We start from the raw sequence: 15,200 nt of genomic DNA on the forward strand, positions 1-15,200 counted from the left end.
TATTTATTTGATTTTGGATAAACAAAAAATTTTGAACTCAAGTGGATGATGGAGTGATAACTTTTTTTTCAGAATAGGTGTGATTAACATTGTTTGTTTTTTGTTTTCATATTGTTTATTTAAAGGTTATATTGTTCTTTAACAGAATATTTGGTAATTATCAATCTATCTAGTTGTCAATTTAACTAGAAAGAGCTCGTGAATCTGAACTCGTTTCACGAATTGAATTTTGATTCCAACAACTCAAATTGTTTAGTTTTTATGAATATTCTATTTTTTGAAAAAAATTTTTTTTCTTGATTTTTGTTTGAATTTTGTTTTCATTTAATTCCTTTCAAACTGATATGACCAAAATTATTGCATCAGAAAATGATAACACAATTAATAATTTGTTAATTATCGTTTAAATCTACTCTTTTAAGCTTTTCAACAAAAAATGAAACATGAAATAAATTCTTAATAAAAATCAAATCCTGAAAATGTCAAACATTGTTTAACGAATTAAAATGCAACACATAAACATAAACAACACGAGAAAATACTGGGAAAATTTATTACAAAGTAACAAAAAGTAATTGAAAAAAAAGAATCAATCAAATTTAACAATTATTACAAAAAACTGATGAAAAAAACATTCAAATGGAATAGCCTCAAAAGCCTGATTCATGTTTTACGCAACTCAAATTAAAAACTTCCTTTTTCTGTTTTATGATAATCAAATGAAATAGTTCTATTTTCACCCCCTTTCCAATTGATTTTCCATTCAAAAAAGATGAATATAAAAGATAAAAAACAACGGATCTAAAACAAACTTCATGAAATTGCGACTTCATGAATTTATTGCAGCATTTATTCTGTGAAAATTCGTAAACACATTTTCTCATTTTGCAACATACTTGACTTCAATTTTGTGATAAACGCTTGCTTTGTCAACTTCTCATTTGTTCTCTTTCGTTATTTCACTTATTCTGCTTTGTTTGAAATATATTAAAAAAGAAATAGAATCACAAATTAAATTTATTGATAAATGTAATGAAATGAAATGAATAACAATTTGGAAACCTTTCCTAATCAATTACTTGATGATATAAGAACACAATCAACATTTCAAAAAACACATGAGTAACTTAGAATAGAGCGACAATTCTCGTGTCATTCAATATTGGGTGTTCGATTTTAGTACTGTTGATGGTATGATCAACATTATTTTCGGACAGATCAACATTAATTACGGACAGACTGTAAAGGAAAAAGTCCCATTAAAAAGTTGACCCTATTGAAAAAATTCTTTCTTTTCTGTAAAAAAATAAATTCTATTTTTTTTCTATAAAAAGGTTGTTTCGGCAATAATCAAGTTCGGTGATAATCACGAAAAATCATGCAAAATGGTTTGTGATTATAACAGAGATTTACTGTATATGCGAAAAAAAAATATTCAAATAAGGAACATTTTGTAGGAAAATATTTAAATATATTTTCAAAAACAATAACAATCATTTTACAAAAAAGGAGAACATTCAAATAGTGATATGAAAAAGAAAAAAAATTACAATTGAAAGTATTAATTACAAATTTGAACAACTACAAAATGGCTCGCTTTGAAAGTTAACATCAACAAAGATAGTGTGTAAATATGGTACAAATCGTCAAAAAAATTTTTAGATGCATTTCTTGAATGATAACCGAACAAACAAATAAGCAAAATGAATTAAAAAATTATAAATATTAAAATCAAACAGATCTCAAACATAAATAGAAGAAAAATGAAATAAAACAGATACAAACAAACATTGAAACAAACAATAAATTATAACACAATGGATTCTTTCAGAGCATCACCACAATGACGCTCACATTATCCTGCGTTTCCAGCGCGTCTGCTGCGCTTCTCAGCCTCAGCGCAGCCAGCTCAGCCAGATGGCCTTTCGTCACACGATGGCACCTGCAGCCCACCCCTTCCACGCCCCGTATCCCCTTTCTTCGCCTCCCAGAGGCTCTCCCCTTTTCTGCCTCGTCTTTTTCGTTCATCATTTCTGTCGCTTTGCTGCCTTTTCCTTTCTTTGCTCCTTTCGCCATCTCTTCGCTTTTCGGAGACCGATTCGATTCTTCGTTGCTTTTCCCTCCTCGCCCAGCACCAACGTTGTCAAATAACTCCAACCCGCGCTGCTCCTCGTCAAACAAAGGATCATTGAACACATCGTGGTTTCCTGACTGCGCCCACGGGCACACCAGCTCCGCAATCAGCTGGTTGTTTAGCACATCATACACCCCATCGCAGCAGATGACGACTGCCACGTCCTCCCTCGCCCAGTTGGCGTGGGTGTACTGCGACGAGTCTGACCATTCTGTCAGCGGCGGAAAGGCCATCGACTCAAAAGTGGCGGTGAGTGAAGGAAGCGCAGCAAACGCTGCTGGCAGATAAGACGCAGACGCCAGCAGCTGCAGCCCTTCTTCGGGAGAGCACTTGAGGATCTTTTCTGTCAGTGCATCGTAAGTGTTGCTGGTGGAGTATGTGAACGAGTCTGAGTCAAAATAGTCGTTGAACGTGGCTGGCTTTGCATTCGGATTGCGTCCAGCAGGTGGATCGTGGTTGGATGAAGGATAAGGCGCTAGTTGGAGCAGATAGCTGTCGAGTGTCTGAGCCAGGCTCTTGTCGTGGATTCGATACGACTTCTTCTTCGACTGCGGGCAAAAACGAGGCAATTTCTGCAGTACGTCCTTCGGCACCTCTTCGTCAGGGTCATATTCTGCGCCGCCTGCCTCGTGGCGCTTCCGCATCTCCTCTTCGATGCGCAGCTGCTCCTCATAAATGTCTGGCTCGTCGTTGTCGTCGGGAATAGCTACATCCTCCGTGCGCACTGCATTCACCACGCGCCTTGCCCGCTCAGGGCGGCAGCCGATGTGCAGCCCGCTCCATCTGTTGAGTGCCATGCAGTAGACATCAGGGTCTGCACAGATGGCGCTGTTGTCTTTGTCCCCCATCGCCCGCCCCACCGCCAAGATGCCATTCACTCTGCGGTCGCCGTTCAAAAAGCCTCCAACGCTCTTGATGTAGTTCAGCTCTCGCTTCACGTACGGCTTGTGGTCGAAGGTGAGGTTTTTGCTGGCGACATACACACCCAACGGCATCTCGGGGTAGATGTGGGGCTGGAGATAGGAGGTGGGAGGTGGGTCGTAGTATTTGATGTCTGAGGATTTAGATGTGATTGAAGAAGAAGAGGAAGTGCTTGTGGAAGAAACAGAAGAAGAAGAAGAAGAGGAAGAGGAAGAAGAAGGAGATGAAGATTTGGAAGGTAGCACGTATGGTTGAGGTGATTCGAGAGGGACAGGTGAGGCGAATGTGTAAGAGTGGATAAGGCCAGGAAGAGTGGAGACGCGGCTGTTGTGGAAGAGAGTGGGGCAGAAACAGGATGGCACAGTGACTGCCAATGAAGAAGAAGAGGAGGAGGATGAAAGAGCAAGAGATGAAGAGGATGAAGATGAAGAAATTGCCAGAGAAAGAGAAGAGGTTGACTCAGAAAGTGTTGTTGAAGATATTGCGAGTGGAGAAGGTCTAACAATATTATTATTATTATTTGAAGATAAGGGTGAAGAGAATGAAGTAGGAGAAGAAGCGAGTCTTGGAGAAAGCTGTGAAGGAGAAGCAGCCATCGGTGTGAGCGACGAGGTTGAGGCAGATGGGCTGAAGAGGCCAGACATCAGCCTCTCACTTCTGACAGAATTGCCTCTTCCGCCGAGTGTGTTTGACGTCGCATGCCCCGTCAGCGGCATCGCAACCATCCTCTTCTTCTCTTTTCCTGTGCCGAAGATGCGTCTGTCGTGGAAGCGGGAGACAAGCACAGCGCGGCTGTCGCCCACGTTTGCAGTGAAGACGCGGGTGGGAGTGATCACTGCAGCCACTGCACACGCCCCGTCAGGCACAAGAAGCTTGTCGAGCTTGTCGGCAAGCAGATTGAACGTCTTCTCCAAAAGCTGAGAGAGGAAGGGGCGCTTGGCATCGCCAGGGGTTTGTGGAACAGAAGAAGAAGAAGAAGAAGAAGAAGAAGCATCATTTGTGTCTGTTTGAGGAGATGCACCGAAGTTCAGAGACTTTATCGACAGCCCAGAAGCATTCATTTGAGGGAATCCCATCCTCTCCTGTGCTCTGATCAGATGTGAATACTCTGCCAGCTGTCTAATCTTCTCGTCTCTTTCTCTTCGGATCCTCCTTCTCTTCTCGCTCTCCTTCTCAGCCACCAGCAGAAATGCCTCCACAAAGTGTGCTGACAGGAAGTTGGCTGTGGTTGGACCGTGATGCCCATCAAACACACAGAAGAGTCCACAGCCGTTGATGTTCGGGTGGAAGTAAGGGCAGGGATTGTGCTTGATCAGCTCGTTCAGATGGCGCTGCACGACAGAAGGAGAAACCTCCTGTGCAAGTGGCGAGCCTGCTCCAAAGGGGGCGATGGCAAGCGACGCCTTCGACGCACTCAGCGAATTTGACAGGCCGACAAACGCGGGAGACGCTAAATAGCCGCTCTGAGCAGCGATCTCAGCTGTTGCCAGCTCGACTGCTTTTGCTTTGAGCGCCTCTCTCATCCGCCCTTTCCAGATGCTCTGCTCGCGAGCATTCATCGCCCGCATCCCGTCCACCGTCATCCGCAGCTCCTGAGGGTATCTCAGAATTCTCCGGAGAATTCCTATTTCTCCGTCGCACACTAGCGCCTCAATATCCCACCCACCAACAGGAATAAGCAGCACCGCGTCTTCCATCGAAGGTCTTGTTCCGTTTGTTTCGCAGCAGGCTGCGTTGTGGATGGAAAGCGAGGGATGAACAGGCGGTGGAGAAGTGGGGCGTTCAGCGTCTGTTGTGAAGGCAGGGGCAGATGGAATGTCGATGGGAGTGACTTTGGGCTCAGGATACGGCTGGGCAGGGACAACATATTTGGGGATGCTTTCAACATCAACTGGAACATACTGCTTGGGAACAGGCGAAGCGACTGCGCTGCCAAATTGCCTGCCAAATGAAAATGACGACGGAGAAGAAGAAGAAGAAGAAGGATTCCCCATGATCATCTGCTCCATCCTCTTCTGCACTTCTTCTGGTGTCTCCACATTTTCCTGTGGTTTTGTCTTCACAGACTCCTTCCCTTCGTCTTCCAACAAAAACGTCTTCCCGTTTTTATTCTCTGCACTCTCATCAGTTGCCAATGGAGGTGTTGGCAGTTTCAACTCTTCGTCAGGCACATCAAACCCATTCAGCCCATCAAAATTGATGTCGAGTTCCTCTGGAATAGGAGGTGGTTCCGGCAGCTCCAAAACAGACGGCGAGAGGATTGGGCCGAGGGGAGGCGTGAAAGCGTCGTCGAGAGGCGGCGGGGGCTCGTCGAGGATGTCTGGAAGGAGGCTGTCGTCGAGCTTGGGCAGCGGAGGAGAGATGGGGGTGATCAGAGGAGGAGTGTTGAGAGACATGATAGACGGATCGTCGAGTGAGGGAGAAGGAAGAGGAGCTGGCGGGTCATCATCGTCATCACCATCGATGCTGCCATTGAAGCCAGAAATGCTGCTGTTTTGAGTGTTTGTGCTAGCAGCTGAATTTGATGATGAGGCAGATGCAGAGCCAGCAGGAGAAGAAGGGGTGAGTGGAGAAGAAGGAGAGATCGGAGACGAAGGCGGATCAAACTCTGCCATCAGTGCATTGTCGTCCACACCAGGTGTGGATGTGGGCATTGGCGGTGAAACATAGCCAGATTTCGCCGTTTTGCCGTAGAGCTCGTCAGACGAGTCGTCTGGCGAAGGGATGCTGCTGTCGCTGTCTCTGTCGCTGTCTGTTATGTCGCTGGAATCTGGTGTCGGTGGAGACGAATCAGAATCGTCAGAATCAGAAGCCCTCTTCTTCTTCTTCTTCTTGTCTTTCTTCTTCTTCTTGTCCTTCTTCCCATCTTTCCCTTTCTTCCCTTTCTTCCCTTTCTTTAGCTTTAATGTCTTATCTTTCTCTTTCTCTTTCTCCTTCTCCTTCTTCATCTGCTCCTGCTGTGAGTTCTTCGACAGATGAGGGTCCATCGAAGGCGGAAAACACTTCGTGCAAAGCGACGAGACAGGCGCTCCTTCGCAGATTCGCTCCGGCAGCGCCACACGTTGCTTGAATGTGTCTCCGTTCTTCTTCTTCTTCTCGTCTTCCTCGGCGCTTTCAGCTGGCTCGCCAGAAAGAGATTTCTTTGATTTCGCATTGGACTCATCGACTTCTTCGCCCAGTGAATATTTTGTCCACTCAAACCAGGACTGGTCTTCTTCATAGCGATCAGCTAACCCTGCCACTATCTGCTTGGCAAGGTCGTGTGAGGAAGAGGGGGGAAGAAATGGGCTGATGACACCAGAAGAGGGAGAAGAGGGTGAAGAAGAAGAAGAAGAAGATGATGATGATGAATCAGAAGAAGATGACTGAGAAATAGCATTCTTCAATGAATATGGTGTTGGATGAGCCATTTCTGACTGCGGGAGGAAGGCTCCATCGAGAGCCTTCTCGTAACACAAGGGCACACTCACCTTCTCGTCAGCATTCCTCAGAAGAGCCAGCAGCTGTCTCTGGTTGAACTCAGCATCGTCCAACTTCAGCCTCTTTGCGAGTATCTTGTTCTTCAGCATGACCTCCTTCCTCGTCTTCGCTTTTCTGACGAGCTCTTCCTCGAACAGCATCAGCGGCGTGTGCACCATCCACGGCGTGCCATTCAGAGGGAGCAGAGAGCAGCTGACGTTTCTGATGAACACAGAATGCCTCGAGAGGTAGTTCATAAACACCAAATTTCTGTATGTCTGCGACTCCTTCAAGAGAGGCAGGAATTTTGGATCAAATGCTTTGAGTCTCTCTTGCACTGCTTTGTAGTTCTGTCCAGTCAGAAACTGCTTCGTCGCCTCAGCCAGCGCCTCTGCGCTGCGTCGGGTGAAGGGAACCATCCGAAAGAGCTCAGCGGGAGAGGTAGAGCGGAAAGGGGAGAGGAGAGACCTGGAGGGAGAGGATGAGCGATAGAGACTGCTGGTGCTGAGCTGGCGGAGAAGAGATGAGCGGCACTTGGGGAGAAGAGGGGTGCTGAGAGTGGAAGAAGAAGAGGAGGAGGAAGAGGAGGAGGAAGGAGAAGAAGGAGAAGGAGAAGAAGGAGAAGGAGAAGAAGGAGCAGGGGAATTGCTCTCATTTGCCTTGGAAAGAGTGGTTGATGATGATGCAGAAGGACTTTCTGGTTCGTCTGGATTGAAGCTGAAGTCCATCTTTGGTGGAATTGACTGCGAAGAAGAAGAAGAAGGCGAAGTTATTCCATCTCCGTCGCTGCTGTCTGAGTCATCGTCATCATCATCACTTTTGCCCCCACTCTCAATGACTGACTCCAGCACACTCTGGTCGATGCCTCTCAGATACACATTCACCGCCTCGCCCCATTTCGTGGCGCCGATGTAGTTGAAGGAGATGTCCAGATACATCAGCCACTGCCCATCGTTCATCCCTTTGTCGGGTGTGTAGTCCTTCATCTCCAGCTTCTCTCTCTGTTTGTACGCCACTCGCATGCTCTGCATCTCCAACACCCTCGGCACATTCGACACTTTCGGCATGGGCTTCGGCTTCGGCTTCTCTTTCTTCTTTTGAGCATCAGTTTTCTTTGAAGACGAGCGGAAACGAGAAAAGCAGCTGAAGAAAGAAGACTCTTCTTTCCTCTTCTCGTTGAGGGCTGCCTCCATCGGCTGGTAGAAGCCATCCAACAGCCATTTGCTCTCTTCCTCTTCCTGCTCCGCATCACGTGGATGTCTGTTGAACGGCAGCAGCTGCTCATCTGCAAAGTCATTCTGAGAAGAAGATGATGAGGAAGCAGAAGAGTCTGATCCGTTTTTGCCTCCCTTTCCCTTAGCACCACCAGCTGATGAAGCAGAGCTTGATGCAGATGGCAATCTGTTGAATGGCTCCTCCACACACAAATGACATACACACCCAGGTGCATGCCCCGGTGTCCGTGTGTACTCCCACCTCGCCAGCTCTTCCAGCGGCCTCTCCTTCACAGCCTCCATTGCAGCTGCCCTGTCTGCCTCAGGAAGAGTCCATTGAGCGCCTTCCAGTTTGGCGATGCTGTCTGGCTGGAGGCGCTTGTCGTGCATGAGGGCGCGCCAGGGGAGTGTGGAGAGGTGGTTGTGGGACAAGTCCACATACACCGTCTTCATCGTCATCGGGAAGAAATGTGCAGACAGACTGCGGATCTGGTTGTAGGAGAGGTCCAAGCGGAGCAGCAAGGGGCAGATGCGGAACAAGTCGTCAGGGACGGTTTTGATGCGGTTGTGTGCCAGGAGCAGCGTCTGGATGTCGATGAACTTCAGCACAAGAGAAGGAAACGTGGTGAGTCTGTTGCTGTTGAGCTTGAGGTGGTCGAGCGAGGCAAATGAAGGGCGGCCGCCGGGGATGATGGGACCAGGGTCAGTGTCAGTGGCTGTGCGGATGGCTGGCTTTTGCCCAGGGATGCGGACGAAGAAGTAGTTCTCGACGTCCTTGTAAGACGGGAGCTGGCTGATGCGGTTGCCTTCGAGGGTGAGCTTGCGGAGGTTGGGGAGGGCGAACAGCCAGCAGGGCACTTCAGCTATTTGGTTGAAGTCCAAGTTGAGGGTGTAGAGCTCGACAAGGCCAGAGAGGCAGACGGGGACTTCGGTGAGGTAGTTGAAGGAGAGATCCAACGTGTGCAGGCGCTTCATCTGGAAGACGGCGGGGTCTAATTCGCGTATCTGGTTGGCAGCGATGAGGAGGTTGACGAGGCTGGTGCTGGTGAGAGAGGGAGGGAAGCAGCCGAGCTGGTTGAAGCGCACCAGAACGGACTGCACTTTCCATGTGGCTGGAAAAGCCTCGGGAAATTCTGTGATTCGGTTGCGGTCGCAGGAAATGTAGTTGATGTTGTCGCCGACGTCGGGAAAGCGGGTGAGGAAGTTGTCAGTCAGCTGGATTCTGAACTGGTCGCGGTTGAAAATGAGAGGAGGGACGCGGGTGATCATGTTCTCGACGGCAATAAGACCGCTGATTAGCTGATGATGACATGGACAAACATGGGGAATATGAGAAAGTTGGAAAAAAAAGAAGAAAAATATATCGTTTTGAAACAAAACAGATAACAAAATTAAACTTTATTTGAGGTTGAATAATTAAAATCTAGTTTCTAAATTGATAATCAGAAATAATATCAGAAATGGTGCTCGATAAATAGAACTTAAAAAATGTTCTGTTTGCTGTTTCATTCAAAAAATTGCACTTATCGTTCTTCAGTTTTATAGCTTCACACCTTCAAAGAAGAAATAGAGCGAGGAAGATAAGCCAGCTTATTTTCTTTGAAATCAAAATTCTGCAAATTCGGTATCAGCATGGCGATATCATCTGGCAGAGAGCGAAGAGCATTGCCTTGCATTTGGAACTGTTTGATGTTTGGACAGATTTTGAAAGTCTAAAAAGAAGCAACAACAAATTCACTCATATGTTTAAAAGATTATTAAGTATAAATTCACACATATCGTGAAACATGTTCTATCTCGTTCATTCTCAAATCTACGTACTCTAAATAATTCACTGAAGAAGTTTTAGGTAGGCTGAAATCTTTAAGTTCATTTGTTAAAAGAGTAAGTTGATTCAAGCGAGGGGAAGTTATCGGATATATGATTGAATGAATATTACTTGCTTCTAAATCAATCTTCTTTAAAACTTGATGATTGATTGGTGGAAGTGTCGTCATCCTTTTAAAATGAACATCATGTTAAATATTCAGAAATTATCGAAAAAATCATACCAAGACTTGGAGGAGCCAAGTATCATCAAAGCAGGAAAAATCACTCCCAAATCATGATTAAAATACGTCATTTTATTTTGACCAATTTGAAGATCAACAACTTTTTTAAATATCGCATGAGGAAACTCTTCCAAATTACACAAAGAAAAATCCTGAATGAAAGTAAAAATGAAAACAATATGAGAAACGAAATTGCACCTTTTGGGGGGAAAATGTGTTATGAAATTCAAACGAGTTTATCCAAAGATTCAAGATTTGCTAAGTGGGCTGGAATAACATGAAATAAGTTTTTTGAAGCGTTAATTGTGCGAACATTTGGAAACACATCATCGATGCGAGGAAGATCCTCAAGTGTATTTGAAGATATATTAATGTTTTTCACGCTTGGTTTTTTTGTAGATACTGCGCTTTTTGGAATGGTTGAAAGATTTTTGTTTGCAAAATTTAGACCTGGTCCGTCTAGTTTCAAACTTTGGATTCCTCCCATATATTTCTTTCAATGAAAAATAAGAAATGAAAATTAAAAGCAAGTGAGAGCCAACAATAGAAAAATTGTTCTCTCTCCACAAAATCTAATTTAATAATGGTGATATTGATCTTATGAACAAATAACAACAACACTTCATCCAAAAGGAGAAGGAGAGGGTCGAGGAGTTGCACCGGGTGATGTTAATGAATTATGAGGAAGAGTAACAGAAGTTATATGTTGTGTGGGAAGTTTAACTCCAAATTTATCATCAGATTCAAATAACTAAAAAAAGGTTTTTCAAAAAAAAATATAAAATAAAATAAAATAAAATAAAATACATAAAAATATATGCACATAAACAAAAAATTACAACAAATGCAATAATAAAAATCTCTTTTAAACCTTTGATTGTCCATAATCAACTTTTGTTTCAGCATATCTCTTTAATTGATCTGTTACAGAAACTCTCTGAGGAATGAGCGTCCATCGCTCATGAATGAGACCGTCTATCCGAGGATAAATTTGAGGAGGTGGTATTGGCTTTGGAATAGAATGTAAAAGTGCAAGTTGAGGATGAATTGCAGCAGGGGCAATTACTCCAGGAAATTTTTCTAGTGATTTTATTTCTGCATCACATTATTCCAAAATCAGAGTAGAATAATAACTCCTGAACAAAGAAAACAAAAGAAAAAGAAAAAGAACCATGCGTTGAAATTGATAACGAAAGAGAAATTGGTTCCCCCTCCTTATATTTCATTGTTCTTTGGAGATTAAACTGTCTGAAAGGCATTCCCTGCCTTTCAGGAGGATTTGCAAGTACTATGCCGGGAAAGTACTTTAATAGTAAAATTAATGCAAAATATCAATGAAAAAAACATGCATATTTGTTGATGGTTTTGTAATAAAAGCAATCATACTCTCGGCTCGGAATCAGGAGCGCTTTGCACTTGAGAAAAGAAGAACGATCCAATGCGCGTTGGTTCTTTAAGTTGTTTCCATTCCTTCATTAGAGCAGTTGGAACTTTTAGGAGCCAAACCTACAATTATTATTTCCCAGTTATAATTTGTAATAACACAATTATTTACTCAAACATCAGTTTCCAAATTGGACGTATTTATTATTTCTTTTGCCGTCCGAGGAACTTCTTCCCGTGAATCAACATCAGTATCCATCATTTCTCCAAAACTTTATTTATTATTTTGATCAAAACAGAATAAAATTGAGATTCGATCAATTTTTTTAACAATCTTATTGTGAACAAAACAGTGAACAAAGCTATGTTAATTGCTGTTATGATCACCATTTTATTTCACTCATTAAAACTGGTTTCATTGATAAGAAATAAATTCTCAAAATGCTGAAATGATTTAATCACAAATTAAAAACGATTTTTCTTTTAATTATACTATCTCAAAATATTGAAAATGAAGCTTTTCAGTCTATGCATCGAAAATTATCAGTCTTTATACAAACTTGATTTATTTATTAATTTATTCATTGACTTGAATAGTTGTTTTTTTCGAATGAAAAATCCATCTTCAAAGACAAATTTTTACATTGAAAGTTATTAAAATTATTTTTAAAGGAAAGATTATCATAACAAAGTTCAAAATTATTGATGCAGAAAAAATCATTGAAATTGGTATGTCCCATTTTATATTTCTTATGATGGAGAGTGTAAAGATTGTGTGCCCGTCGGCTGTGGAGACTAATTATGTTCCTGATGTTGGAAAGATGAGTCCAGCTTATGTTTTACAAAATTTTTATTCTGCACTGACAACTTTTGAACAAAGTGAAATAATGTCTTATCAACATATTTATTATTTCGGACAAAGAGCAAAACGGAAGATAAAAGGTTGCTTATTGAAGCAACCAAATAACGGATATGATGATGAAAATGGAGATTTTTTGATGTATTTAAATGATCATGTTATCTATCGATATGAAGTTGTTGATGTACTTGGAAAGGGTTCTTTTGGGCAATGTGTCAAAATTCTTGATCACAAGACTCATGAACTGTATGCATTAAAAATTCTTAAAAACAGGAAAAGATTTTATCGACAAGGCTTGGTTGAAGTACAAATCTTGGAATATCTTCGAGATCATGATTCAACAGATACATCAAATACAATTCGTTTAATGGACTTTTTTAATTTCAGGAATCACTTGTGCTTGGTATTTGAATTACTATCTTTGAGTCTTTATCAAGTGTTAAGAATAAAACATTTTGAACCTCTGCCAATTCAAAATGTGAGGGTTATTACTGCTCAGTTATTGAATTCCCTGAGTTACCTAAATCAACAACACATTATTCATTGCGATTTAAAGCCAGAGAATATTTTATTTTTTGAATCGGTTGGAGAAAAAATAAAGAACGGATCCTTACAGGGATGCAATAATGAATATCTTCCATTGAAATTAATTGATTTTGGATCATCATGCTTTAAGCAGCAAAGAATCTACAATTACATTCAATCGCGGTTCTATCGAGCCCCAGAAGTTATTTTGGAACTAGACTATGGGTGCGAGATTGATATGTGGTCGTTGGGGTGTGTGGTTGGAGAGTGTGTGAAAGGAAGGCCGCTATTCAATGGGAAAGATGAACATGATCAGCTGATGCAGTTTGTGGAAGTTTTGGGGCTGCCGCCGCGCGAAATGATATGCGCAAGCAAGAAAAGAAAGAAGTTCTTTGACGAAAAGCTTGTTCCGCATGGGATGGTGCTTCCATCGAGCGAGAGGGAAGAAGAAAGAGGAGCAGACAGACTGAGACGATCGCAGACTGCAAGAAGTACAGAAAAGGCGATAAAAGAAAGAGGAGCAGTGGAAAGTGAAGATTCTGATGAAAACAATGAAGAAGAAGATAATGATAGCGACGACGACGATGATGATGAGTCAACTGAGAGTTCTGAAGGTGACTTGTCACATCGTCATCGAAATCATCATCATCCTCATCATCATCATCGCTCTTCCAAACGAGTAGTCTCCTCAAAAACGCTGCGCAGTCTTCTCCAGTGTGACGACCCTGACCTGCTCTCTTTTCTCGCAGGCTGTTTTGTGTGGGAGCCTTCGAAGCGGATGACAGTGAGCGAGGCAGCACGCCACCCTTTTGTGCAGCGTGGGCTGCCTCTGCCGCCGTCTGCGAGAGAACTCGGCTATCTCCCAGCAGCCCTGCCTGCCTCTTCTCTCACTGCGCCTTCGCTCCCAGCAGCTATGCGGTGCTCGCAAAACTGGACGATGGTACAGTCTGCTTCGGGTTCTTCATCGGAGATGAAACAACAACAGAGTCAACAACAGAAGCAACAACCACAACAACAACAGATACAGCCGATGTCAGCTGCAAAGACAAACAAAGCAGCAAAGATAATTTCAGAATCTTCTTCACAACCTTCTCAACTGCCTGCAGCACCAGTCAAAACAACTCTTCCATCAAAGACACATTCTGCAGAGACAAAAACAGACTCATCGCATTTCCAGCCAAAAGCCACACCAACAACACGGCAGCGTCTTCAGCAGCCAGCCAATTCGAATGGAACGCCTCGTTCTCTGTTTAATCCTGCCGCATCGAGCGCTCGAGGGAGCATGAGGAATAACACATTGCACAAGTCTCTATTGCCCCCTTCTTCTTCTTCTTCTTCTTCTTCTTCGGCAGCTTTCAAACCAGACTCAAAATTCAGTCGATATTTGCATCTCGACCTGTCAGAGCAGAAGAAGAATTCCTCACAAGACTCTTATTCACAACAACAGCAGCAGCAATCACAGCCACAAAATCCATCATCATCTCCCCCACAGCACTCAGAAAGAACACAATTTACGCCCCGCACGCTCCGCCGTGTGTCTACTCACCCGATCGTGTCCAGGCCAACGCCTCGTCTGCACAACAGACAGAAGAGCGAGTCATCTGCAGCAGGTGCTCTACACTCGTCTGCTGTGTCTAATGCTTCCCTCTCTCAGTCACTGCCAACGTCACTCACTTCCTCTCCATCAGCGTCTGCCTCTGTTCAGTCAGATACAACTGCCGCTTCTGCTTCAACTGCTTCATCAGCATCAACAGCATCATCTAATTCATCAGCTGTGTCTCAATCGTCTTTCCAGCCTTCTCTCTTTTCAGCTGTTCATTCATCTCCTCGCCACTCACTGAAGACAGTGCTGCCTTATCCATTGAAGTCTCCGTCACACTCATTTTCCTTCGGTCTAACTGCTTCTTCTTCTTCTTCCTCCTCCTCTTCCTCTTCCTCCTCCTCATCCTCCGCATCATCATCCATCACCAACAAACCAGACTCTGTCCCTTCTCTCCTTCGCCAGTCTCTTCCTGAGCAGAAGCTGCTGGCATTGCGTTCGCAGCAGTCGCATCGCTTTGACCCGATGCGGCATTCTTCGCTTATCTCGTGGCAGACCTCTCTTCCAGCAGCATCACTGCACAAACAGACACACGCTGCTTCCTCTGCTGCTAAACAGCTTCAATTGGATGATTCTGATATAAAGTCTTCTTCTTCTTCTTCCTCTTCATCTTCCTCTTCCTCTTCTTCTTCCTCTTCCTCTCCCAAGCAGCTGATTGTCAATCCGCCTGCGCAGAAGTCCCTCCGCAGCGTCGATGCGAACCCGCTGACGCCGCCTTCGCTTTCGAACGACGGCGCAGAGCTTTCTCCGAACTCGCCTTCTTTCGCCTCCACCGCCCTTTCCTCTGCCTCTTCAGACTCGCCTGTGATGTCTCCGTTTGCTTCTGGCATTCCGCCGGAACAGACTTTCGAGCATTGACAGACGCTTCTCTGTTGTTGGCTTTCTATTTAAATTTTAATCGTATTTCATAATATTTCTTTTCTTTTCTTTTCTTTTCTTTTTTCCTTTTTTTCCTTTTTTTCCTTTTTTTTTTCCTTTTTTTTCTTATTTTGATTGCTATTGTGTTAACTGATAGGAGTATCAATTTTGCTAATCTTTTGATCCAACACCTCAT

At 43.6% G+C, this 15,200-nt stretch overlaps 2 protein-coding genes across 2 annotated transcripts; one reads left to right on the forward strand and one right to left on the reverse strand.

Annotated features, from left to right (window-relative positions):
* Positions 1–1,312: 1,312 nt before the first annotated feature.
* MONOS_11369 (putative leucine rich repeat protein) lies at positions 1,313–11,424 on the reverse strand (the record flags this gene model as incomplete). The annotated part of the gene is made up of 10 exons (XM_067863894.1): positions 1,313–9,027; positions 9,282–9,440; positions 9,504–9,726; positions 9,780–9,931; positions 10,012–10,272; positions 10,474–10,530; positions 10,651–10,874; positions 10,951–11,083; positions 11,166–11,285; positions 11,341–11,424. The coding sequence occupies 10 exons, from the start codon at positions 11,422–11,424 to the stop codon at positions 1,828–1,830; spliced, it is 8,613 nt and encodes a 2,870-aa protein (XP_067724746.1). The 3' UTR covers positions 1,313–1,827.
* Positions 11,425–11,893: 469 nt separating this feature from the next.
* On the forward strand, positions 11,894–15,004 carry MONOS_11370fu11371 (putative CMGC/DYRK/DYRK2 protein kinase; the record flags this gene model as incomplete). Its single annotated transcript, XM_067863896.1, has 1 exon — positions 11,894–15,004. One exon carries the CDS (start codon positions 11,894–11,896, stop codon positions 15,002–15,004), a length of 3,111 nt encoding a protein of 1,036 aa, XP_067724747.1.
* Positions 15,005–15,200: the final 196 nt, after the last annotated feature.

Source organism: Monocercomonoides exilis (assembly GCF_001643675.1).
Source record: "Monocercomonoides exilis strain PA203 chromosome Unknown scaffold32-1190040, whole genome shotgun sequence".
NCBI classification, from domain to species: Eukaryota; Preaxostyla; order Oxymonadida; family Polymastigidae; genus Monocercomonoides; species Monocercomonoides exilis.